This window comes from Medicago sativa, chromosome 7 (assembly GCF_051527215.1).
Source record: "Medicago sativa cultivar Bolivia chromosome 7, Bolivia_mono, whole genome shotgun sequence".
NCBI classification, from domain to species: Eukaryota; Viridiplantae; Streptophyta; class Magnoliopsida; order Fabales; family Fabaceae; genus Medicago; species Medicago sativa.
In genome coordinates, this window is record NC_140755.1 from 77066595 (window position 1) to 77086942 (window position 20348).

Consider the following 20348-nt stretch of genomic DNA (forward strand, 5'->3'; position numbering starts at 1 on the left):
CTATCACAATAATGCTTGTATTTTAATATAGATCAAAGAAATTATTTATTAAACCATATGCATATAAAATATTTTTTTAAATATTAAACCCTATCAGATTTAAACCTTAATTTTTTTATTGACAAATCAGATTTATGGCTTACAAAACCTGACTCTAACATTCTTATTGGTGTATCTTATTTGGTTATTTTAAAATCACACGTTACATTACAAATTTCTCTCTCTTTTACCGCAACACAACATCTTTATTAATACGGGTTGCTGTTTCTGTTCACAATGGTTTAAGGTTAAAACAAATTTGTTCTTTTCATAGGAACCATGTTCTGATTTCTAGGAGAGAAGAAAGAAACACACTCTCTTAACAATTGTGTTCCGTACTACTGTTAATTGAGTGAAGATCAAGGATAAAGTTCAGATTTTTCTTTCAAAAAGATACAAAGTTTCAATCTTTTGGTGGTTTTTCTGTGTTTCATAGAAAAATTATTGGTGGGTTTTTGATATTTTGATGATTAAGTTTCTGGGTTTATAGTAAAAGTTGTAATTGAGTGAAAAAGCTGTTTTTTTTTTTGTTATAGCCTTATAGGAGAGAGAAAGTTGATTTGAATTTCTGGGTTGATTGTGTTTGTTGCATACTGATAATTACAATCATTGCAATTTGCAATCAATTGTTGAGAGAGAAAGTTTAGTTTTTTTTGGAAAAAGGAGAGTGAAAGTTGAATTCTTTTTGTTTATGTTTGAATGATTGAATAGTTTTGAATCTATCATAATGGCTGTAGTGAGTCCTATGCCTGCAACAATACAAAGAACAGGTTCTGTGAGTTCGGTCAGCGATGTTCGGGGAGAAATTGAAGAGGAACCTAATCAAATTGTGGTTGATGAGGTAATCTATGTTGCTGTGTCAAAGGATGTAAAAGAGAGTAAATTGAATTTGATTTGGGCAATACAGAATTCTGGTGGAAAAAAGATCTGTATCCTCTTTGTTCATGTGCCTGCAACAATGATCCCTTTGAGTAAGTAATTTGTAGCATATTTGTGTGTAGAAATACTATGTTTTTCAATGTTTGTGGCATATTTGTGTGTAGAAATACTATGTTTTTCAATGTTTGTGGCATATGTGTGTTTAGAAATACTATGTTTTTCAATAAGTTTGTGTATAGAAATACTATGTTTAGAAATTTAGTTATAAGATTCATATGTTATGTGTCATTTAAATTTTAATATTCAAAGGTTTATGTTACTACTGTATGATATTTTTGTGTTGAATTTGTCAAATTTATCATGTGATGTGCCCGGTAGACTGTAGTGGTTAATTTGATGAACAAAATTTAATTATTATAATATATGATAACTCTTGAAATTTCAAAATTTTGTATGTTTTTAGTTTCATATAGTGGTCTATAATTTTGACATATTTTTTTTCTTTTGTTTAAAGTGGGTGCTAAATTCCCCGCAAGTTCATTGAAGGATCAAGAAGTCCGAGCTTACCGGGAAATGGAAAGGCAAAACGTGCATAAGACTCTTGATGAATATCTTCGAATCTGTCAACGGATGGGGGTAATTGTTATTGTCATGCTATATGCTTACGAATTTTTACAAGTAATTGTAATATATCACTTATAATTTCCTGATACAGGTGCGAGCAGAGAAATTGCATATCGAAATGGAGAACATTGAAAAAGGAATAATAGAACTTATCTCTCAGCATGGAATCCGAAAGCTTATTATGGGAGCAGCATCAGATAAGAATTATTCTAGGTAAAAAGCCAGATTAAAACCCTCCCTAAACCATATTATTATCTTGTTCATTTTTTCGCTAATGGGGATACATATTTCCCTTCATTTTTTGTTGCCCCTCAGGGTGTTTGGTTACACGAAACAATCACAATCCTTTTTCAGTCCATGCTCATTTGTAATTTTACCGAATGCTATTTCATAAGTTGTGATGATAAACTATTTGAATTAAGAATTTTCCAATCTTTATATTTGTTTTAGTGAAGTCAACTTTATGTTTTTCAACGAGCTTGCATGACATAACAGGAGAATGATGGACCTCAGATCTAGGAAAGCCATCTACGTATGTGAACAAGCTCCATCTTCTTGCCATATACAGTTTATCTGCAAAGGCCACCTTATACACACAAGGTATGAGGCCTCTTAAAATATTGATATGTTGTAATATACAAGAGATAATAGTGTCTCATGAAAGATAAATATCATTATGAAGGAAGTGTCGTGTCTGATGCTTGTGTCTATGTCAGTGCTTCATAGATAAATTGTCTTTTCCTATAGTTGTCATTGCTTTTGGTTTTTATTATTATTTTGGTGTCCGATTACTGATGTAAATACCATATCAACGCAGGGATCGCAGTTTAGATGAACGAAACGTAGAGGTTGCATCTCCTTTGCTGCAGCAAGTGCCTAACTCTGTGAGACCTTCAAGATCTCAATCTATTACACTGGGGCAAAATCATAGTACAAATTCAATAAGTTCTTCTCAAGAGTTATTTCGCCGAGTGAGGTCTGCCAATGATGGAATGACAGCTAGCATTACAGCTAATTTTTCTCCAGTTGACACTGAGGGGTTTTCAACTCCACGTAACAGGCGAGGTACAGAAGTAAGTTCTGATGAGTCAGATAGGTTGTCAAGGATGAGTCCTTCAGGTTTGTCAACTTTCTCCGATAGTGCAATTGATCCAACACTGACGCCAAATTCTGTTGCCGAGAGCTGTGAGAATGCATCAGACTTGACTTTGAGTCACTTGATTAAAGACGAGGATCTTCGTCATTTATCGCCTCCAAGTGTACTGGTACAAAAATATTCTTTCTTTTTCTTAAGAGTATCGTTTGTGCTTCCTATGATGCATGTGCGTATGTTGTGTGTTGACTTTTAGCAAGTCATGTGACAGTTTTACTTTCTAGATTTCGATTTATAAAATATTAATACGCGTACTATATGCTGATGCTTTGAATAATGGGATTGAACACTAGCAGGATGGTGGAGTGAATGATACGCTCTATGACCAACTCGAACAAGCTATGTCTGAGGCTAATAATGCTACTCGACATGCATACCAAGAAACTTTTAGACGCGGGAAAGCTGAAAAAGATGCCATCGAAGCCATACGAAGGGTAACTGTTCTGTTTTTATGCATAAAATATAAGCTCCTTTTAAAATTAAAATAATTTTAAAAATATTGTTTGGATCAACTTCTTCTAAGGAGAAGTAAAAATGTCAGGTCAAACGGAGTCCAAGATAATTTAAATTATTAAGCATCATTTTAGGTTGTATTATCTTGCCATGTGTCGGTATTGCAACTTGATAAATTGTTAGGATATAGAATAGTTAGAGTAGTTAAGAGTTGGTTAGTAGAAGTTTGTTAGTGAGTTGATAAGTTTGTTAGGGGGTTGTTAAGAGTTGTTATTTTGGTTATTCTCAGGAAGTCTTTAAATAGCCCTCAAGGGTAGAGGAGAAAGTTAGTTTGTTATTATCTTGCTATGTGTTGATAAGGATGTGACTAGAGAATTATCTTGTATCATCTCTTTCAGTCTTACTACACAAATAAGAAATTCTTCAGCTGTTGCAATCTTTATCTTTATTCATTTGAGTTTGTTTCCCGTTCCTCTAATCTTGAAGATTAGAATTCTTGGGTTCCTAACATAAACCCTCTAATCCTTTTGAATGTTTGAACCACCCAATCAACAGGCTAAAGCATCTGAAAGCTTATATACTGATGAATTGAATCTGAGGAAAATGGCGGAGGAAGAACTAAGAAAGGAAAAAGAAGAACTTGAGAGTGTGACGAGCCAGAGAGACAAAGTAAATGAAGAACTTCGACTTGCTGTGGATCTGAAGTCATCACTAGAGAGTCAACTTGCATCGTCTGAAGTTATGATACAGGAGTTGGAGCAGAAGATCATATCTGCTGTGGAGCTGTTACAAAGCTACAAGAACGAGCGAGATGAATTGCAGATCCAGCGTGATAATGCATTGAGAGAGGCTGAAGATCTGAGGAAAAAACAAGGAGAAGGCTCAAGCACTCATGTGCCTCAATTGTTCTCAGAATTCTCTTTTTCAGAAATCGAAGAAGCAACAAGTAACTTTAATCCATCTCTAAAGATCGGAGAAGGTGGATATGGAAATATATATAAAGGTCTACTCCGTCACACCGAAGTGGCTATAAAAATTTTGCATGCCAACAGCATGCAAGGACCCTTGGAGTTTCAGCAGGAGGTGAGGATAGCTTGACTTTTGTATGATAGTTTTGAAAATCATATTATTTAAATCTAATAATTGTGTGTTTCTTATGCAACCTTCACGTACACTACACACCAACCACTTGTGCTAGATCCCGGTGGTGTTTATTAGTTAATACTTGGCATAATGTATCATCAACCTTACCTTTAAATTTCTGAGAGAAGAGAAAAGATGATTAAGGTTTGTAGGAAAAAAGGATAACGATTTTGACACCATTTTTTGGTTTCTTATCAGGTGGATGTATTGAGTAAGCTAAGGCATCCCAATCTGATCACTCTTATAGGAGCCTGTCCAGAATCCTGGTCTCTTGTCTATGAGTATTTGCCAAACGGAAGCCTCGAAGACCGTCTTGCCTGCAAGGATAACACGCATCCATTATCATGGCAAACGCGGATTCGAATCGCTGCAGAACTCTGCTCCGCTCTCATCTTTCTTCATTCAAGTAAACCTCACAGCATAGTGCATGGTGACTTGAAACCCTCCAATATCATTCTGGATGGAAACCTTGTCAGTAAGCTTAGCGACTTTGGAATCTGTCGCATATTATCAAATTACGAGAATTCTAGTAATAATAATACACAGTTTTGGAAAACTGATCCAAAGGGAACTTTTGTCTACATGGACCCTGAATTCCTTGCTTCTGGTGAACTCACTCCGAAATCAGATGTTTATTCTTTTGGAATCATATTATTGAGATTGTTGACTGGGAGACCGGCATTGGGAATAACTAAGGAGGTGAAATATGCAGTAGATACTGGAAAGTTGACATCTTTATTGGATCCTTTGGCCGGAGACTGGCCATTTGTGCAGGCTGAACAGTTAGCTCGCTTGGCCTTGCGGTGTTGTGAGATGAATAGGAAGAGCCGGCCGGACCTTCATTCAGATGTATGGAGGATATTGGATGCAATGAGGGCTTCTTCTGGTGGTACAAACTCCTTTGGTCTAAGTTCTGAAGGGCCACATCAACCTCCTTCATATTTTATTTGTCCAATCTTCCAGGTAACCAACTAGCTATTATTTCCTTTGTTTTTCAGCTTCAGCTATTTGGATAAACAGCTTAATTAAGCCCTTATAGCACAAGTGTTTATTATATTAGTGCTTATTTTATGTATAAGCTATCTCTATAACAAGAGATAAAATAGAGTCAAATTGTTTTCATATATTAGTTATAAGCTGTTATCATAAGTTAGCCTGAAGAACTTATGGAAATAATCCGAGAACAGTTTATGGACGAGTTCTATGTTGTTTCTATAAACAGTTTCACAAGTGCTTATGTTAGTAGATAAGTTCAAATAAGCCAATCCAAACAGAACCTACAACTTGTTTGGTTTAAGAAAATATTCTCTATTTTTATTTCCTGTTTTCATTCTTAATTATAAAATGACACCTTTTTCCACAGTTTCTCACATTCAAAAAGTTTATATGGAAAATAAAAATAAAACATTTTTTTCAAACCAAATGAATAATATCCTCGCGATGTTTTAGGATGTCCACCGCAATCAACACTTGTCATTCCGAGCACATGTAATCCATCCTATATTGTGTATCTTTCTTTCTTTTATATCTCTTTGTTCTTCACCTGCGCAATACTTTCCAAACTGATGGAAAATGGAATGATATAAGCTTCGTAGGATATAAAAATTATCATCAAAGAAAATTTTAATGATCATGATCTTCATACTTATGCAGGAAGTCATGCGAGATCCACATGTAGCTGCAGATGGTTTTACTTACGAAGCGGAGGCTATCCGAGGATGGCTTGACAGTGGTCATGATACTTCACCGATGACAAATAGTACGCTTTCACATCAGAATCTTGTCCCCAACCGCGCTCTTCGCTCTGCAATTCAGGATTGGCTTCAAAGTCACTGATCAAGCTTATTACTTCTCCTATGCCCATTTTCATTAAACTGTATATCTACCTGTTTATAATATGTCTAGGAAAGAAATATGACATTATATTTTTTTACAACCTTATATCACTTCTTTTGAGGTATCACTTTTGTTTCTTAGAGTTCTATATAAGTCACATTTGATACCTATATATATCCTCTTGTTTATATAGGTTAAATAACCACGTGGTATCTTCAGTCATTGTATACATGACATATATCAAAATAGCTTTTTTGTGTGATTATCTTTCTTTTTGATACCATGATTTTCCTTAGAAGCACAATATATATAACACTTAATCCAATCACAAAAAAGTCTTCATGCAATATAATTGAATAATAATTGGCGTCCTTTGGAGCATGACATTCAATAGAAAAGTACTTTAAAATGGTAAATTCTTGCATATGTACCTTTGGAGAATTATGCAGAGAGAGAAAAAAGGCAGTGGAAACCTGATTAATATACCGTTGAATGGTGATCAACCTATTATTAATTGCCAATTAATTCCAGGAAAATAAATTACCTAAATAATATTGATAATTGCATAAAGGACCACATCCTCCACATGAGTACTCCAACTTTTACTAAAAATAAAAACATAAACAAAACTGAAGAAATGGATGAAAAATCAATTATAACATTCAAAATAGAGCACAACTAATTTTGCAACTAAGAATAAAACGAACGACCAGAGAAATGTTATAAAGTTTCACAAGCCTTAGGGCAAACCCTATACAACACAACTTTATCTTTATTCAAGAATTGATCTATAGGCACCTTATCGTGAAAAAAATGCCAAACAAGAAAAGATTTTGAAGGAGGAATTACTGCAATCAGGCATATCCTTCTTCAAGATGTTAACATAGTTTTCCCCAGCCACCGTAACAATTTTCTTGTTATAATTATTGCCAGGCCAAATAAAATTTCTTAACCAAGAATCTAGAGTTTTAAGAAGGGATATCAAGCAAGCATATACATGGAAGCTGTTGTAAATCCGGATCAACTCAAATCGATAAACTTTGATGTGTGGAGCAGAATCGTTGGCAACCAATAATCTAACCAATCACAGACGATAACAACATATCTAACAACAGTATAAAGCAAAACCACAACTGAATCAAAGAACAACAAGATAAAATATTAGTAGAGAAGAACAACATAACACAATATTGTTTACCCAGTTCGATATAATACTTACCTAATCTCAGAGATATAATAACTCTTTGTTCCACTAATCAAGAGAGTAACTTTACACCTAAGATTCCAGAAGAAATTACAATAATCAGTCTTCAAACTTAAGTCTACCATTATCTGATTCTCTTCCCGTGACAGAGACTCAATGATTTCTCTATCCAAGGTGTTTACAATTGTTTCCAAACCCTAGTTTCTATCCTCAAAAGAAACTCCTAAGGATCTTCTCTTTTGGTAAACCCTAGTTTGCCTCAATCTCACCTCTCCTGTTTCCATGTGATTCCACCTCATGAATTCATCCCCAAAAGACACCTACCCTTTCTCAAGTGTGAAGGTGAGAAAAACACAAGAAGGGGGGTTGAATTGTGTTTTTGAAAACTTCTTCGTTTCTCCTAAAACTGAACACACTGATCAGAAGCTAAGTGAAACAGCTTCTGAAGTGATAATCAGAATCTACACGCAGCGGAATAAAACAGAGAGAGAGGAGAAGAACGACACAAAGCAATTATACTGGTTCCTTCCACAATCCGGAAGTAGTCTAGTCCCCCTTGCACTTCCAAGGAGATTTCACTAAGAGTAATATCTGATTACAATTGCTCAAGCACACCTACAAGAGACTTCCTTTGCTCAAGCACACTTTGCAAGAGTCTTCCTATGCTCAAGAACACAATCAAGAGACTTCCCTGCTCAAGCACAACTGCAAGAGACTTCTAACTAAACAAAATTACACAGAAAATTGTTTAAGGTTGAACACTTGATATACAATCAGAGGTGCTCACAATACAAATCAGATACATACTCAATAACTTAAGAATTTCTAAGATGAAACTTTAAGACACATAAATTCTAAGTGAATGCAGAACAATTTCAGCAGAGGTTTGGCACTTGTAATAATGTTGTGAGTCTTTCGTTCAGCATTACCAAATCTCTAAGTCTTCACTCCTTTATATAGAGGTGTGAAAGAGACGTTGTGAAATTGCCAGGACATCAAAGAGTCGTTGTTGAAGCTTGATCTTTCACCAATGATCTTTTGCCTGATTTGGTTGTTGTCCTATGAAGAACCAATTTGAAATCCATTCCCATTGTGAAGGAACATCTTTGCAGGCAAGCTGTTATTCTGGAGCTGTTTTCTTGTTCTGTAGCGTGGACACAAAACAGAGTAGTGGAGAAGGTGGTTGTACAGTTCGTACAAAGTACAATGTCAACGCTTTTTGAAGATAAGGTTCCAAGGCCTTCAAATCTTCACTAAAATGACCGTTGCAACCATCCACTAATCTTCTGCAGTGTTTTCGAATCCAATAGACAGCTTTTGAAGTGTTGATCTTTGAATCTTCAGCTTGTGGTGATAATCAGCTTCTGATGAGCTTCAGCTTCTGATGAAGTTGCTTCTGAACTATCTGCTTCTGATGACTATTCGCTTCTGAAGGCTATCCACTTCTGTTGACCTTCAACTTCTGATGACCTTCAGCTTCTGATGACTTTCAGCTTCTGATGATCTTCAGCTTCTGATGACGTCATCATTCTTCAGTAGCACTTATGACTTCAGATGCACTTCTTTTCAGATGCTTTCAAGCTTCCTTTTAGTCCATAGCTCTCTATTTGTTCTTCAGAACCTTTATATGATGTAAATTTTTAACTATGGTCCTGTACACTTGAACAAATATTAGCTAGTCCAATTTACAATTTTTAATACCTTGTTATCATCAAAACTCTTTAAGGTTCATTGTTAAACACATTTTGTTCCAACAAAGTGTCCCCTCTTTTGATTCCTCAAGATTCACATTTTTTCACACTTAAAACTATGTTGAAACTTCCTTTTTATATATATGACCGCGCATTTGCACCTATGTGCAAAACAACATCCCAAAAGCACTCTCAACTGATCTCTTGCACCTACGTGCAAGGACAGTAGAATGTCCATAAAATAAATTTTAAGGCATTTTTCAACAAGCTATGAACCAACATCCCATAGATAATAGATTTAACCAGCTGAAGACGCTCCATAATAGACACAAGGTGACCCTTCAAGATGGAAGTTTAGATTTAATACAATCAACAATAGGTTGCAAATTGATAGGTTTAGGCTTACCTCTAAATAAGAGAGTACCTAGATAAGTAAACGAAAACTTAAAAATGCATTAACATTCTTTTTTTTTCTTTGTGGTGGTTGGGGTTTGAACCTCAAACCTTGCATATATTATGTATTGTCCCTATCAACTAAGTTAAGCTCGCGAGGACAACGAACTAACATTCTAAGCATGCATAAAGAACATAGAAAGAAAAAAAAAAGTAATTACATTTACTCAAGTTCAAATGTTGGAAAAGATATTAGACATAGGACCCAAGTTACTTGAGTGTGACTATGGAGTTGTATTAGAACGGAGTACTCTCGCATTGTCTAGGTTCTTCATCTAACAATCATTTTATTAGTTATTTGCTTTCATTTTCTTCATCATTAATGGTCGCCATATTTGCCATTTTTATACATATCTTCAATCATATTTTACCGTATAAATTATATTTGTGGTTTTTTAAAGGGAAATGACGAAAGCATTTTAAAAACCGTAATATAACAAAGTTACATAATGTAAAATATGATGCATATGGGTCAACTCTTTACACATCAATAAATTTTTTCTATATTATGTTGTTGTGTAATTTTTTACCATGTTATAAGTTATGAAGTTTCTACAAGTATTTAACGGTAACTAATTCGGTGTGAGTTCTCTTATCTTTTTCAACAAAATTTTCTCTATACATATAATTCTGAGTTACAGATCGAACCTCTGAACATCTATTTAAGAAATCTAATATTTTTTTGTCTGTGACAATTAATTGTTGGTATGAGATGCTTTTTTATTTTGTGAATATGTTTATAATTGTTGGTATGAGATGCTTTTTATTTTGTGAATATGTTTATAATTGTTGGTATGAGATGCTTTTTATTTTGTGAATATGTTTATAAGTTGACACATAACTTACGCATATATAACTTATTAGTTGATTAATGCTTCCTTTAATTGGTTAGATCAAAAGTGTAAACGAATTATTAGTTATTAACATCCTAGTTTTTTATATAATATTGTTAGTGGTAGGTTAAGGTATCTTTTTATGCTAAAGTATTTGATTTTGGGTCTTCTTTTACTAGATACAGTATATTTTATATATATATAGTACGGCATTCGATTATTTCATTTGATTCTCAACATTCTAATATAATCACAAAGAAGAATCTGACATAGAATATCCAGTAAAAGCTGCATCCTATCATTATCATAGAGAAATTTAAAATGTGTTGTATGCAAACCAAATGAAAGAACAAGACCCTACATTTTTCCAACAAAAAGAAAAAACACCTTACACTTGCTTGATTAAACCTTCATTAAATAATTAAAAACTAAATTCACAAAGGTTGGTTGGGTGGTGTTGGCTTGAAATCTTAAAGTGTGATCATCTCAAAATCAAGTTTTGCTCTTGAAGGTGAGAAAAAACACAAGAGGAGGGGGGGGGGGGGGGGGGGGGGGGGGGGGGTTGAATTGTGTTTTGAAAAATTCTTCGTTTCTCCTAAAACTGAACACACTTGATCAGAAGCTAAGTGAGACAGCTTCTGAAGTGATTATCAGAATCTAAATGCAGCGGAATAAAACAGAGAGAGAAGAACAACGACACAAAGCAATTATACTGGTTCCTTCCACAATCCGGAAGTAGTCCAGTCCCCCTTGCACTTCCAAGGAGATTTCACTAAGAGTAATATCTGATTACAATTGCTCAAGCACACAAGCAAGAGACTTCCTTTGCTCAAGCACACAAGCAAGAGACTTCCTTTGCTCAAGAACACAATCAAGAGACTTCCTGCTCAAGCACAACTGCAAGAGACTTCTAACTAAACAAAATTACACAGAAAATTGTTTAAGGTTGAACACTTGATATACAATCAGAGGTGCTCACAATACAAATCAGATACAGACTCAATGGACTTAAGAATTTCTAAGATATGACTTGAGACACAGAAATTCTAAGTGAATGCAGAACAATTTCAGCAGAGATTTGGCACTTGTAAATATGTTGAGAGTCTGTTGTTCAGCATTACCAAATCTCTAGGTCTTCACTCCTTTATATAGAGGTGTGAAAGAGACGTTGTGAAATTGCCAGCACATCAAAGAGTCGTTGTTGAAGCTTGATCTTTCACCTTTGATCTTTTGCCTGATTTGGTTGTTGTCCTATGAAGAACCAATTTGAAATCCATTCCTTATCCAAAGGAACATCTATGCAGGCGAAGCCGTATTCTGGAGCTGTTTTCTTGTCTTGTAGCGTGGACACAAAACAGAGTAGTGGAGAACGTGGTTGTACAATTCGTACAAATGTCAACGCTTTCGTCCAAATTGCAAGCACATGCCTTCAAATGACCGTTGCAAAATTCCACTAATTTTTGTTGTGTATTCGAATCCAATAGACAGCTTTTGCAGTGATGATTCTTCAATCCTTGAATCTTCGCAAATCCAGTTGATCTTCAGCTTCTGGTGAAATGACTTCTGATGAGGCAGCTTCTGATGATGCAGCTTCTGATGATGTGGCTTCTGGACCTCTTGTCTTCAGGAGCACTATTCTTCAGGAGCACGATTCTTATTTCAGAAGCGACTTAACTTCAGGAGCGCTTTTTCTCTTCAGTAGCAAGTTGCCTTCAGGAGCGTCCAAGCTTCAAATTTTGTTGTTTCCTTTGCTCTTTATTTGCTCATTCAGAACCAATGATGATGTAACTTTTTAATTATGGTCCTGTACACTTGAACAAATATTAGCTAGTCCAATTTACAATTTTTAATACCTTAAGGTTCATTGTTAAACACATTTTGTTCCAACAATCTCCCCCTTTTTGATGATGACAAACAAAAGTATTTAAAAAATTGATCAATTGTTGTTAATCTAATTAACAAGTTGACTTTGGGGTCCTGAGGTTTGTAAGCTCAGAATCTGAGATTTGTAAGCTCAAACTCCCCTGAGTCTGATAGTCTTTAAGGTGAGGTTTGTAAGCTCCCCCTAAGTTCTATCCAGGTTAATTAAATTCATTTTACGCATAATAAAATTATCAGAGCTTAAAAAAATTGAATCATTGAAAGAATTAACTTATAGATAAGAAGAATGGTTCAATTAATTTTACTTGATTTTTGATACTCCTTCTTTCGTTCATAGCTTATACTGGAAATTGTGTTTTGAAAAATTCTTCGTTTCTCCTAAAACTGAACACACTTGATCAGAAGCTAAGTGAGACAGCTTCTGAAGTGATTATCAGAATCTAAATGCAGCGGAATAAAACAGAGAGAGAGAAGAACAACGACACAAAGCAATTATACTGGTTCCTTCCACAATCCGGAAGTAGTCCAGTCCCCCTTGCACTTCCAAGGAGATTTCACTAAGAGTAATATCTGATTACAATTGCTCAAGCACACAAGCAAGAGACTTCCTTTGCTCAAGCACACAAGCAAGAGACTTCCTTTGCTCAAGAACACAATCAAGAGACTTCCTGCTCAAGCACAACTGCAAGAGACTTCTAACTAAACAAAATTACACAGAAAATTGTTTAAGGTTGAACACTTGATATACAATCAGAGGTGCTCACAATACAAATCAGATACAGACTCAATGGACTTAAGAATTTCTAAGATATGACTTGAGACACAGAAATTCTAAGTGAATGCAGAACAATTTCAGCAGAGATTTGGCACTTGTAAATATGTTGAGAGTCTGTTGTTCAGCATTACCAAATCTCTAGGTCTTCACTCCTTTATATAGAGGTGTGAAAGAGACGTTGTGAAATTGCCAGCACATCAAAGAGTCGTTGTTGAAGCTTGATCTTTCACCTTTGATCTTTTGCCTGATTTGGTTGTTGTCCTATGAAGAACCAATTTGAAATCCATTCCTTATCCAAAGGAACATCTATGCAGGCGAAGCCGTATTCTGGAGCTGTTTTCTTGTCTTGTAGCGTGGACGCAAAACAGAGTAGTGGAGAACGTGGTTGTACAATTCGTACAAATGTCAACGCTTTCGTCCAAATTGCAAGCACATGCCTTCAAATGACCGTTGCAAAATTCCACTAATTTTTGTTGTGTATTCGAATCCAATAGACAGCTTTTGCAGTGATGATTCTTCAATCCTTGAATCTTCGCAAATCCAGTTGATCTTCAGCTTCTGGTGAAATGACTGAAGTGAAAGAAATAGTCACAAGAAAGGGGGGGTTTGAATTGTGACCCTTTTTAAATTTAATCCTGAAACTTAACAAGTTTATGTACTCAAGAAAATTCTTGGTAAATGTTAGATAAAAGAAGATTATAAAATATTTAGATATTTAAACAGTTGTTTTATCAAGGACCAGAAAGTTCTGGATAGAGTAAGGTTTAAATAATTAAACAGTTTTACTAAGGACCAGAATGTTCTGGATAATAATTATATAATTAATAAAGAGACGGAAATAATATTAATAATTACCAAGGACCAGAGAACTCTGGAAGGATATAAATATTAAGCAGTTATATTAGGACCAGAATGTTCTGGATAACAGCTATAAGATTAATTATTTAAACTGAATGATAAAATAATATTATGGTTAATTAAGGACCAGAGAACTCTGGATAAATATAAAGCAGTTATAATTAATTATTAAGCTGAATGATAAAACAATATTAATGGTTATTTAAGGACCAGAGAACTCTGGATTAATTTGGTTGTGATTAATTAGGACCAGAATATTCTGGAGATAAATAAATATTAATGTGTGTGATAGTGTGTGCATATCGTGTAAAAATAATAGAGAGAGAGAGAGAGAGAGAGAGAGAGAGAGAGAGAGAGAGAGAGAGAAGAATAACACAGGAGAGTTATCCTGGTTCACCAAACCCGGCTACTTCCAGTCCCCACACTTCGTGTGAGATTATCCACTATAGTATACAGTTGGTAGAAACTTCTAACCAACACTATAAGGTCTTGATCACACCAGATCAGTCTGTAACCCCTGTATTATCAACCTCAGCAGGCTTCTACAATTTTTTGCTTTCGCACAAGAAAGGTTGGAACTCTTCCTATCTCAAACTATTAAGCCCAATAGACTTGAGATCTAGTTATCACTTTGTAGGATGATTGTTTGGATCTAATGTCTCAAACAAAAATAAGAAAGATGTTGTTTGGATCTAGCGTCTCAAACAAAAATATGTAGGATGTTGTTTGGATCTTTGTGTCTCAAACAAACTATCCTTTTACAAATACAAACTCAAAAAGATGTTCTCAATGAATGAGATAAAGATGATAAATATAGTGAAAGATTATGGAGTTTGCTTTGTGTTTGTTGAAAGAGATTGATGAAGAGATTGATTTCTTTAGCTTTGAGAGAGAGATATCAAAGCTTTTATCAAAACTCTTGCCATAAACCTTCAATGACCTCTTCTATTTATAGAGCATGAATAACCTTGGAGGACAAGTCATGAGAGAGTTGTTTGAAACCTTTTCAAACTGAAAAATGCGCTCCAAAGATTGCTTGGAGAATGGGTGCACAAGCTGTCAAGAGAACACGTGCTTTCTTTGTTCCATCTTTCTTGTGCCAAAGTTCACACGTTTTGCATCTTGTTGTTGAGCTGTAACCATTTGCTAGGATGAGTATATGTCACTATGTTTTTTTTTTGAAGAAAATATGTCACTATGTTGTCATACCATGATGTCACAATCTTTATTTCCAAGGCACAACTTTGTGATTATTCCTTTGAAGATTCTTCCATTTTATTCCTATGTTGGTCGAAAAAATCCAAGGAGCTTTTACTGATTTTATTCCATAAAATTTCATGGCCCATGTGCATATTCAAACTTGATTTAATTTGCCTTGATTTATCTTTTGATGTAAATGATTTATTTGCTTTGTGAAACCAAAATGTTCTCGTAACAGTGACCAGAACGTTCTCCAGAACATCCTCGCTGAAACATTCTCACAAAACACATTAGTAGATAACAAGATAATAAATGTAAATATGTGTTATCTTTAAAAACATAAAGTGAGGATGTTCTCTTCACTTTTTTATGACCAGAATGTTCTTTTGTAAGAACATGAGAAAGCTTTCTCAAAGTAAGAATTCCTTGATTGATTTCTATTCTCCCAAATCATATCTTGAAAAATGATGGAAGATTCTTGGATCATCCTAAGTTTTTTATGATAGAATCTTCATGCATATGATCATGATTTTTCTTCCTTGATTGTTCTCCAATTAATGAATGACTTAATGAATAATTCATTCATCGGTTGGTTTCTCTTCAAAGTTGATTCTAATTATTTCGATGAGAATAATTTCGAGTGTAATAATCATCTTCATCATGAGAACCTTCTTTTCATCAAAGTTGATGATGTTCTCTTCTATATAAGAAGACAATATCTTCTTGGTCAATTAACCTTGAATTGTTTTATGATACAATTCTTCTCATAATTCCTCTCAGTGATTCCACACAATGTTTCTTGTTCATTGAGTCTCTTTCAAATATAAACTCTTTATTCCTCGAATCTTTTAAGGCTTTGTTGAAAACCATGTGGTGACGAGAATGAGTCAATTGATCATAAAATACATTTTCTTGTTGAATCTTCAATCAACATTCATTTGATTCAAACGGTATTCTTTCTATATCTTATTTGAGCTTGTGATGCTACTGTTTTGGCATTCTTTCATTGAGTATATATATGCACTTGTAAGAGACTTATTTCTTGTCTACTTCTCTAAAAAGACTTAAGTGCAAACATCAGTAGATCATTATAAAACTTAGTGTTTATTCCATATGGTTTGTTATCATTAAAACATTCATCAAAAAGATTTTTGTTTCAACAATGACTTCTGATGAGGCAGCTTCTGATGATGCAGCTTCTGATGATGTGGCTTCTGGACCTCTTGTCTTCAGGAGCACTATTCTTCAGGAGCACGATTCTTATTTCAGAAGCGACTTAACTTCAGGAGCGCTTTTTCTCTTCAGTAGCAAGTTGCCTTCAGGAGCGTCCAAGCTTCAAATTTTGTTGTTTCCTTTGCTCTTTATTTGCTCATTCAGAACCAATGATGATGTAACTTTTTAATTATGGTCCTGTACACTTGAACAAATATTAGCTAGTCCAATTTACAATTTTTAATACCTTAAGGTTCATTGTTAAACACATTTTGTTCCAACAATCTCCCCCTTTTTGATGATGACAAACAAAAGTATTTAAAAAATTGATCAATTGTTGTTAATCTAATTAACAAGTTGACTTTGGGGTCCTGAGGTTTGTAAGCTCAGAATCTGAGATTTGTAAGCTCAAACTCCCCTGAGTCTGATAGTCTTTAAGGTGAGGTTTGTAAGCTCCCCCTAAGTTCTATCCAGGTTAATTAAATTCATTTTACGCATAATAAAATTATCAGAGCTTAAAAAAATTGAATCATTGAAAGAATTAACTTATAGATAAGAAGAATGGTTCAATTAATTTTACTTGATTTTTGATACTCCTTCTTTCGTTCATAGCTTATACTGGAAATTGTGTTTTGAAAAATTCTTCGTTTCTCCTAAAACTGAACACACTTGATCAGAAGCTAAGTGAGACAGCTTCTGAAGTGATTATCAGAATCTAAATGCAGCGGAATAAAACAGAGAGAGAGAAGAACAACGACACAAAGCAATTATACTGGTTCCTTCCACAATCCGGAAGTAGTCCAGTCCCCCTTGCACTTCCAAGGAGATTTCACTAAGAGTAATATCTGATTACAATTGCTCAAGCACACAAGCAAGAGACTTCCTTTGCTCAAGCACACAAGCAAGAGACTTCCTTTGCTCAAGAACACAATCAAGAGACTTCCTGCTCAAGCACAACTGCAAGAGACTTCTAACTAAACAAAATTACACAGAAAATTGTTTAAGGTTGAACACTTGATATACAATCAGAGGTGCTCACAATACAAATCAGATACAGACTCAATGGACTTAAGAATTTCTAAGATATGACTTGAGACACAGAAATTCTAAGTGAATGCAGAACAATTTCAGCAGAGATTTGGCACTTGTAAATATGTTGAGAGTCTGTTGTTCAGCATTACCAAATCTCTAGGTCTTCACTCCTTTATATAGAGGTGTGAAAGAGACGTTGTGAAATTGCCAGCACATCAAAGAGTCGTTGTTGAAGCTTGATCTTTCACCTTTGATCTTTTGCCTGATTTGGTTGTTGTCCTATGAAGAACCAATTTGAAATCCATTCCTTATCCAAAGGAACATCTATGCAGGCGAAGCCGTATTCTGGAGCTGTTTTCTTGTCTTGTAGCGTGGACGCAAAACAGAGTAGTGGAGAACGTGGTTGTACAATTCGTACAAATGTCAACGCTTTCGTCCAAATTGCAAGCACATGCCTTCAAATGACCGTTGCAAAATTCCACTAATTTTTGTTGTGTATTCGAATCCAATAGACAGCTTTTGCAGTGATGATTCTTCAATCCTTGAATCTTCGCAAATCCAGTTGATCTTCAGCTTCTGGTGAAATGACTGAAGTGAAAGAAATAGTCACAAGAAAGGGGGGGTTTGAATTGTGACCCTTTTTAAATTTAATCCTGAAACTTAACAAGTTTATGTACTCAAGAAAATTCTTGGTAAATGTTAGATAAAAGAAGATTATAAAATATTTAGATATTTAAACAGTTGTTTTATCAAGGACCAGAAAGTTCTGGATAGAGTAAGGTTTAAATAATTAAACAGTTTTACTAAGGACCAGAATGTTCTGGATAATAATTATATAATTAATAAAGAGACGGAAATAATATTAATAATTACCAAGGACCAGAGAACTCTGGAAGGATATAAATATTAAGCAGTTATATTAGGACCAGAATGTTCTGGATAACAGCTATAAGATTAATTATTTAAACTGAATGATAAAATAATATTATGGTTAATTAAGGACCAGAGAACTCTGGATAAATATAAAGCAGTTATAATTAATTATTAAGCTGAATGATAAAACAATATTAATGGTTATTTAAGGACCAGAGAACTCTGGATTAATTTGGTTGTGATTAATTAGGACCAGAATATTCTGGAGATAAATAAATATTAATGTGTGTGATAGTGTGTGCATATCGTGTAAAAATAATAGAGAGAGAGAGAGAGAGAGAGAGAGAGAGAGAGAGAGAGAGAGAGAGAGAAGAATAACACAGGAGAGTTATCCTGGTTCACCAAACCCGGCTACTTCCAGTCCCCACACTTCGTGTGAGATTATCCACTATAGTATACAGTTGGTAGAAACTTCTAACCAACACTATAAGGTCTTGATCACACCAGATCAGTCTGTAACCCCTGTATTATCAACCTCAGCAGGCTTCTACAATTTTTTGCTTTCGCACAAGAAAGGTTGGAACTCTTCCTATCTCAAACTATTAAGCCCAATAGACTTGAGATCTAGTTATCACTTTGTAGGATGATTGTTTGGATCTAATGTCTCAAACAAAAATAAGAAAGATGTTGTTTGGATCTAGCGTCTCAAACAAAAATATGTAGGATGTTGTTTGGATCTTTGTGTCTCAAACAAACTATCCTTTTACAAATACAAACTCAAAAAGATGTTCTCAATGAATGAGATAAAGATGATAAATATAGTGAAAGATTATGGAGTTTGCTTTGTGTTTGTTGAAAGAGATTGATGAAGAGATTGATTTCTTTAGCTTTGAGAGAGAGATATCAAAGCTTTTATCAAAACTCTTGCCATAAACCTTCAATGACCTCTTCTATTTATAGAGCATGAATAACCTTGGAGGACAAGTCATGAGAGAGTTGTTTGAAACCTTTTCAAACTGAAAAATGCGCTCCAAAGATTGCTTGGAGAATGGGTGCACAAGCTGTCAAGAGAACACGTGCTTTCTTTGTTCCATCTTTCTTGTGCCAAAGTTCACACGTTTTGCATCTTGTTGTTGAGCTGTAACCATTTGCTAGGATGAGTATATGTCACTATGTTGTCATACCATGATGTCACAATCTTTATTTCCAAGGCACAACTTTGTGATTATTCCTTTGAAGATTCTTCCATTTTATTCCTATGTTGGTCGAAAAAATCCAAGGAGCTTTTACTGATTTTATTCCATAAAATTTCATGGCCCATGTGCATATTCAAACTTGATTTAATTTGCCTTGATTTATCTTTTGATGTAAATGATTTATTTGCTTTGTGAAACCAAAATGTTCTCGTAACAGTGACCAGAACGTTCTCCAGAACATCCTCGCTGAAACATTCTCACAAAACACATTAGTAGATAACAAGATAATAAATGTAAATATGTGTTATCTTTAAAAACATAAAGTGAGGATGTTCTCTTCACTTTTTTATGACCAGAATGTAGGACGTCTAACTCTGAGACTTTTCTTTAGATGCTCCATTAACTTTCTGACAGAAGCTTCCTGGCTTCTGATGCACTTCTCTTTTACATCTTCCATAAACTCAGCTGCTCGGTTCTGAAGTGATGCCCAGGAGTCTTTATATGCATTGGTGAGATCAATTGTCCTTCTTTGATCCACCAGATTATGCATTTGAGAAAGAATAGTGAGTAGCTCAGCATTAATATATCCAGATTCCAGGGTGTTTGGGGGTGGTTGTTCAAGAATTTCAAGATCAGAATCACTAAGTTCAAGGTCTTGAACAGGGCTAGAAACTGGAATGGTGATGTGTTGAGTTGGGTTTGAGGTTGATGGCAGGTCAGAAGCAATGTGTGCGGTAGAGATTGAGTCTTGGACATTGACTTGAGAATTGTCAATATCCATGGGAGTTGGTTTTGGTGAGTGTTCAGGTGAATGTTGAAAGTCAGTTTCAGTTGGTGGTTGTTGTGGTGAAGTTGTTGTTTGATTGTTGAGTTGGGGGTCAATGGTCACTATTGGTGATTGTGGGGGTGATGTGGGTTTGTGTGGTTCATGTGTTTGTTGATGGGGGCTTTTTGAAACAACTTTATCAGAAGCAGCTGCTTCTGGAGTTGTCTCAGAGGCTTTTTCTGAGGTT

At 34.9% G+C, this 20348-nt stretch overlaps 1 protein-coding gene across 2 annotated transcripts; it reads left to right on the forward strand.

Annotated features, from left to right (window-relative positions):
• The first annotated feature begins 278 nt into the window (after positions 1–278).
• On the forward strand, positions 279–6392 carry LOC146908706 (U-box domain-containing protein kinase family protein). 2 transcript variants are annotated; one of them, XM_085728067.1, is made up of 9 exons: positions 279–1010; positions 1433–1554; positions 1634–1755; positions 2038–2142; positions 2360–2807; positions 2989–3129; positions 3704–4231; positions 4490–5254; positions 5945–6392. In XM_085728067.1, exons 1-9 carry the CDS (start codon positions 767–769, stop codon positions 6125–6127), a joined length of 2658 nt encoding a protein of 885 aa, XP_085584193.1. In that variant the 5' UTR covers positions 279–766; the 3' UTR covers positions 6128–6392. The 2 variants fall into 2 exon arrangements, with proteins under 2 accessions (XP_085584193.1, XP_085584194.1); XM_085728068.1 differs by having other exon boundaries at positions 2992–3129.
• Positions 6393–20348: the final 13956 nt, after the last annotated feature.

Bases quoted from the DNA above. Each gene is read 5' to 3' on its own strand.
- LOC146908706 (XM_085728067.1), top strand. From the start codon at position 767: ATGGCTGTAGTGAGTCCTATGCCTGCAACAATACAAAGAACAGGTTCT. The intron at 3,130-3,703 runs GTAACTGTTCTG...CCCAATCAACAG, and splicing joins CCATCGAAGCCATACGAAGG to GCTAAAGCATCTGAAAGCTT. The intron at 4,232-4,489 runs GTGAGGATAGCT...GTTTCTTATCAG, and splicing joins CCTTGGAGTTTCAGCAGGAG to GTGGATGTATTGAGTAAGCT.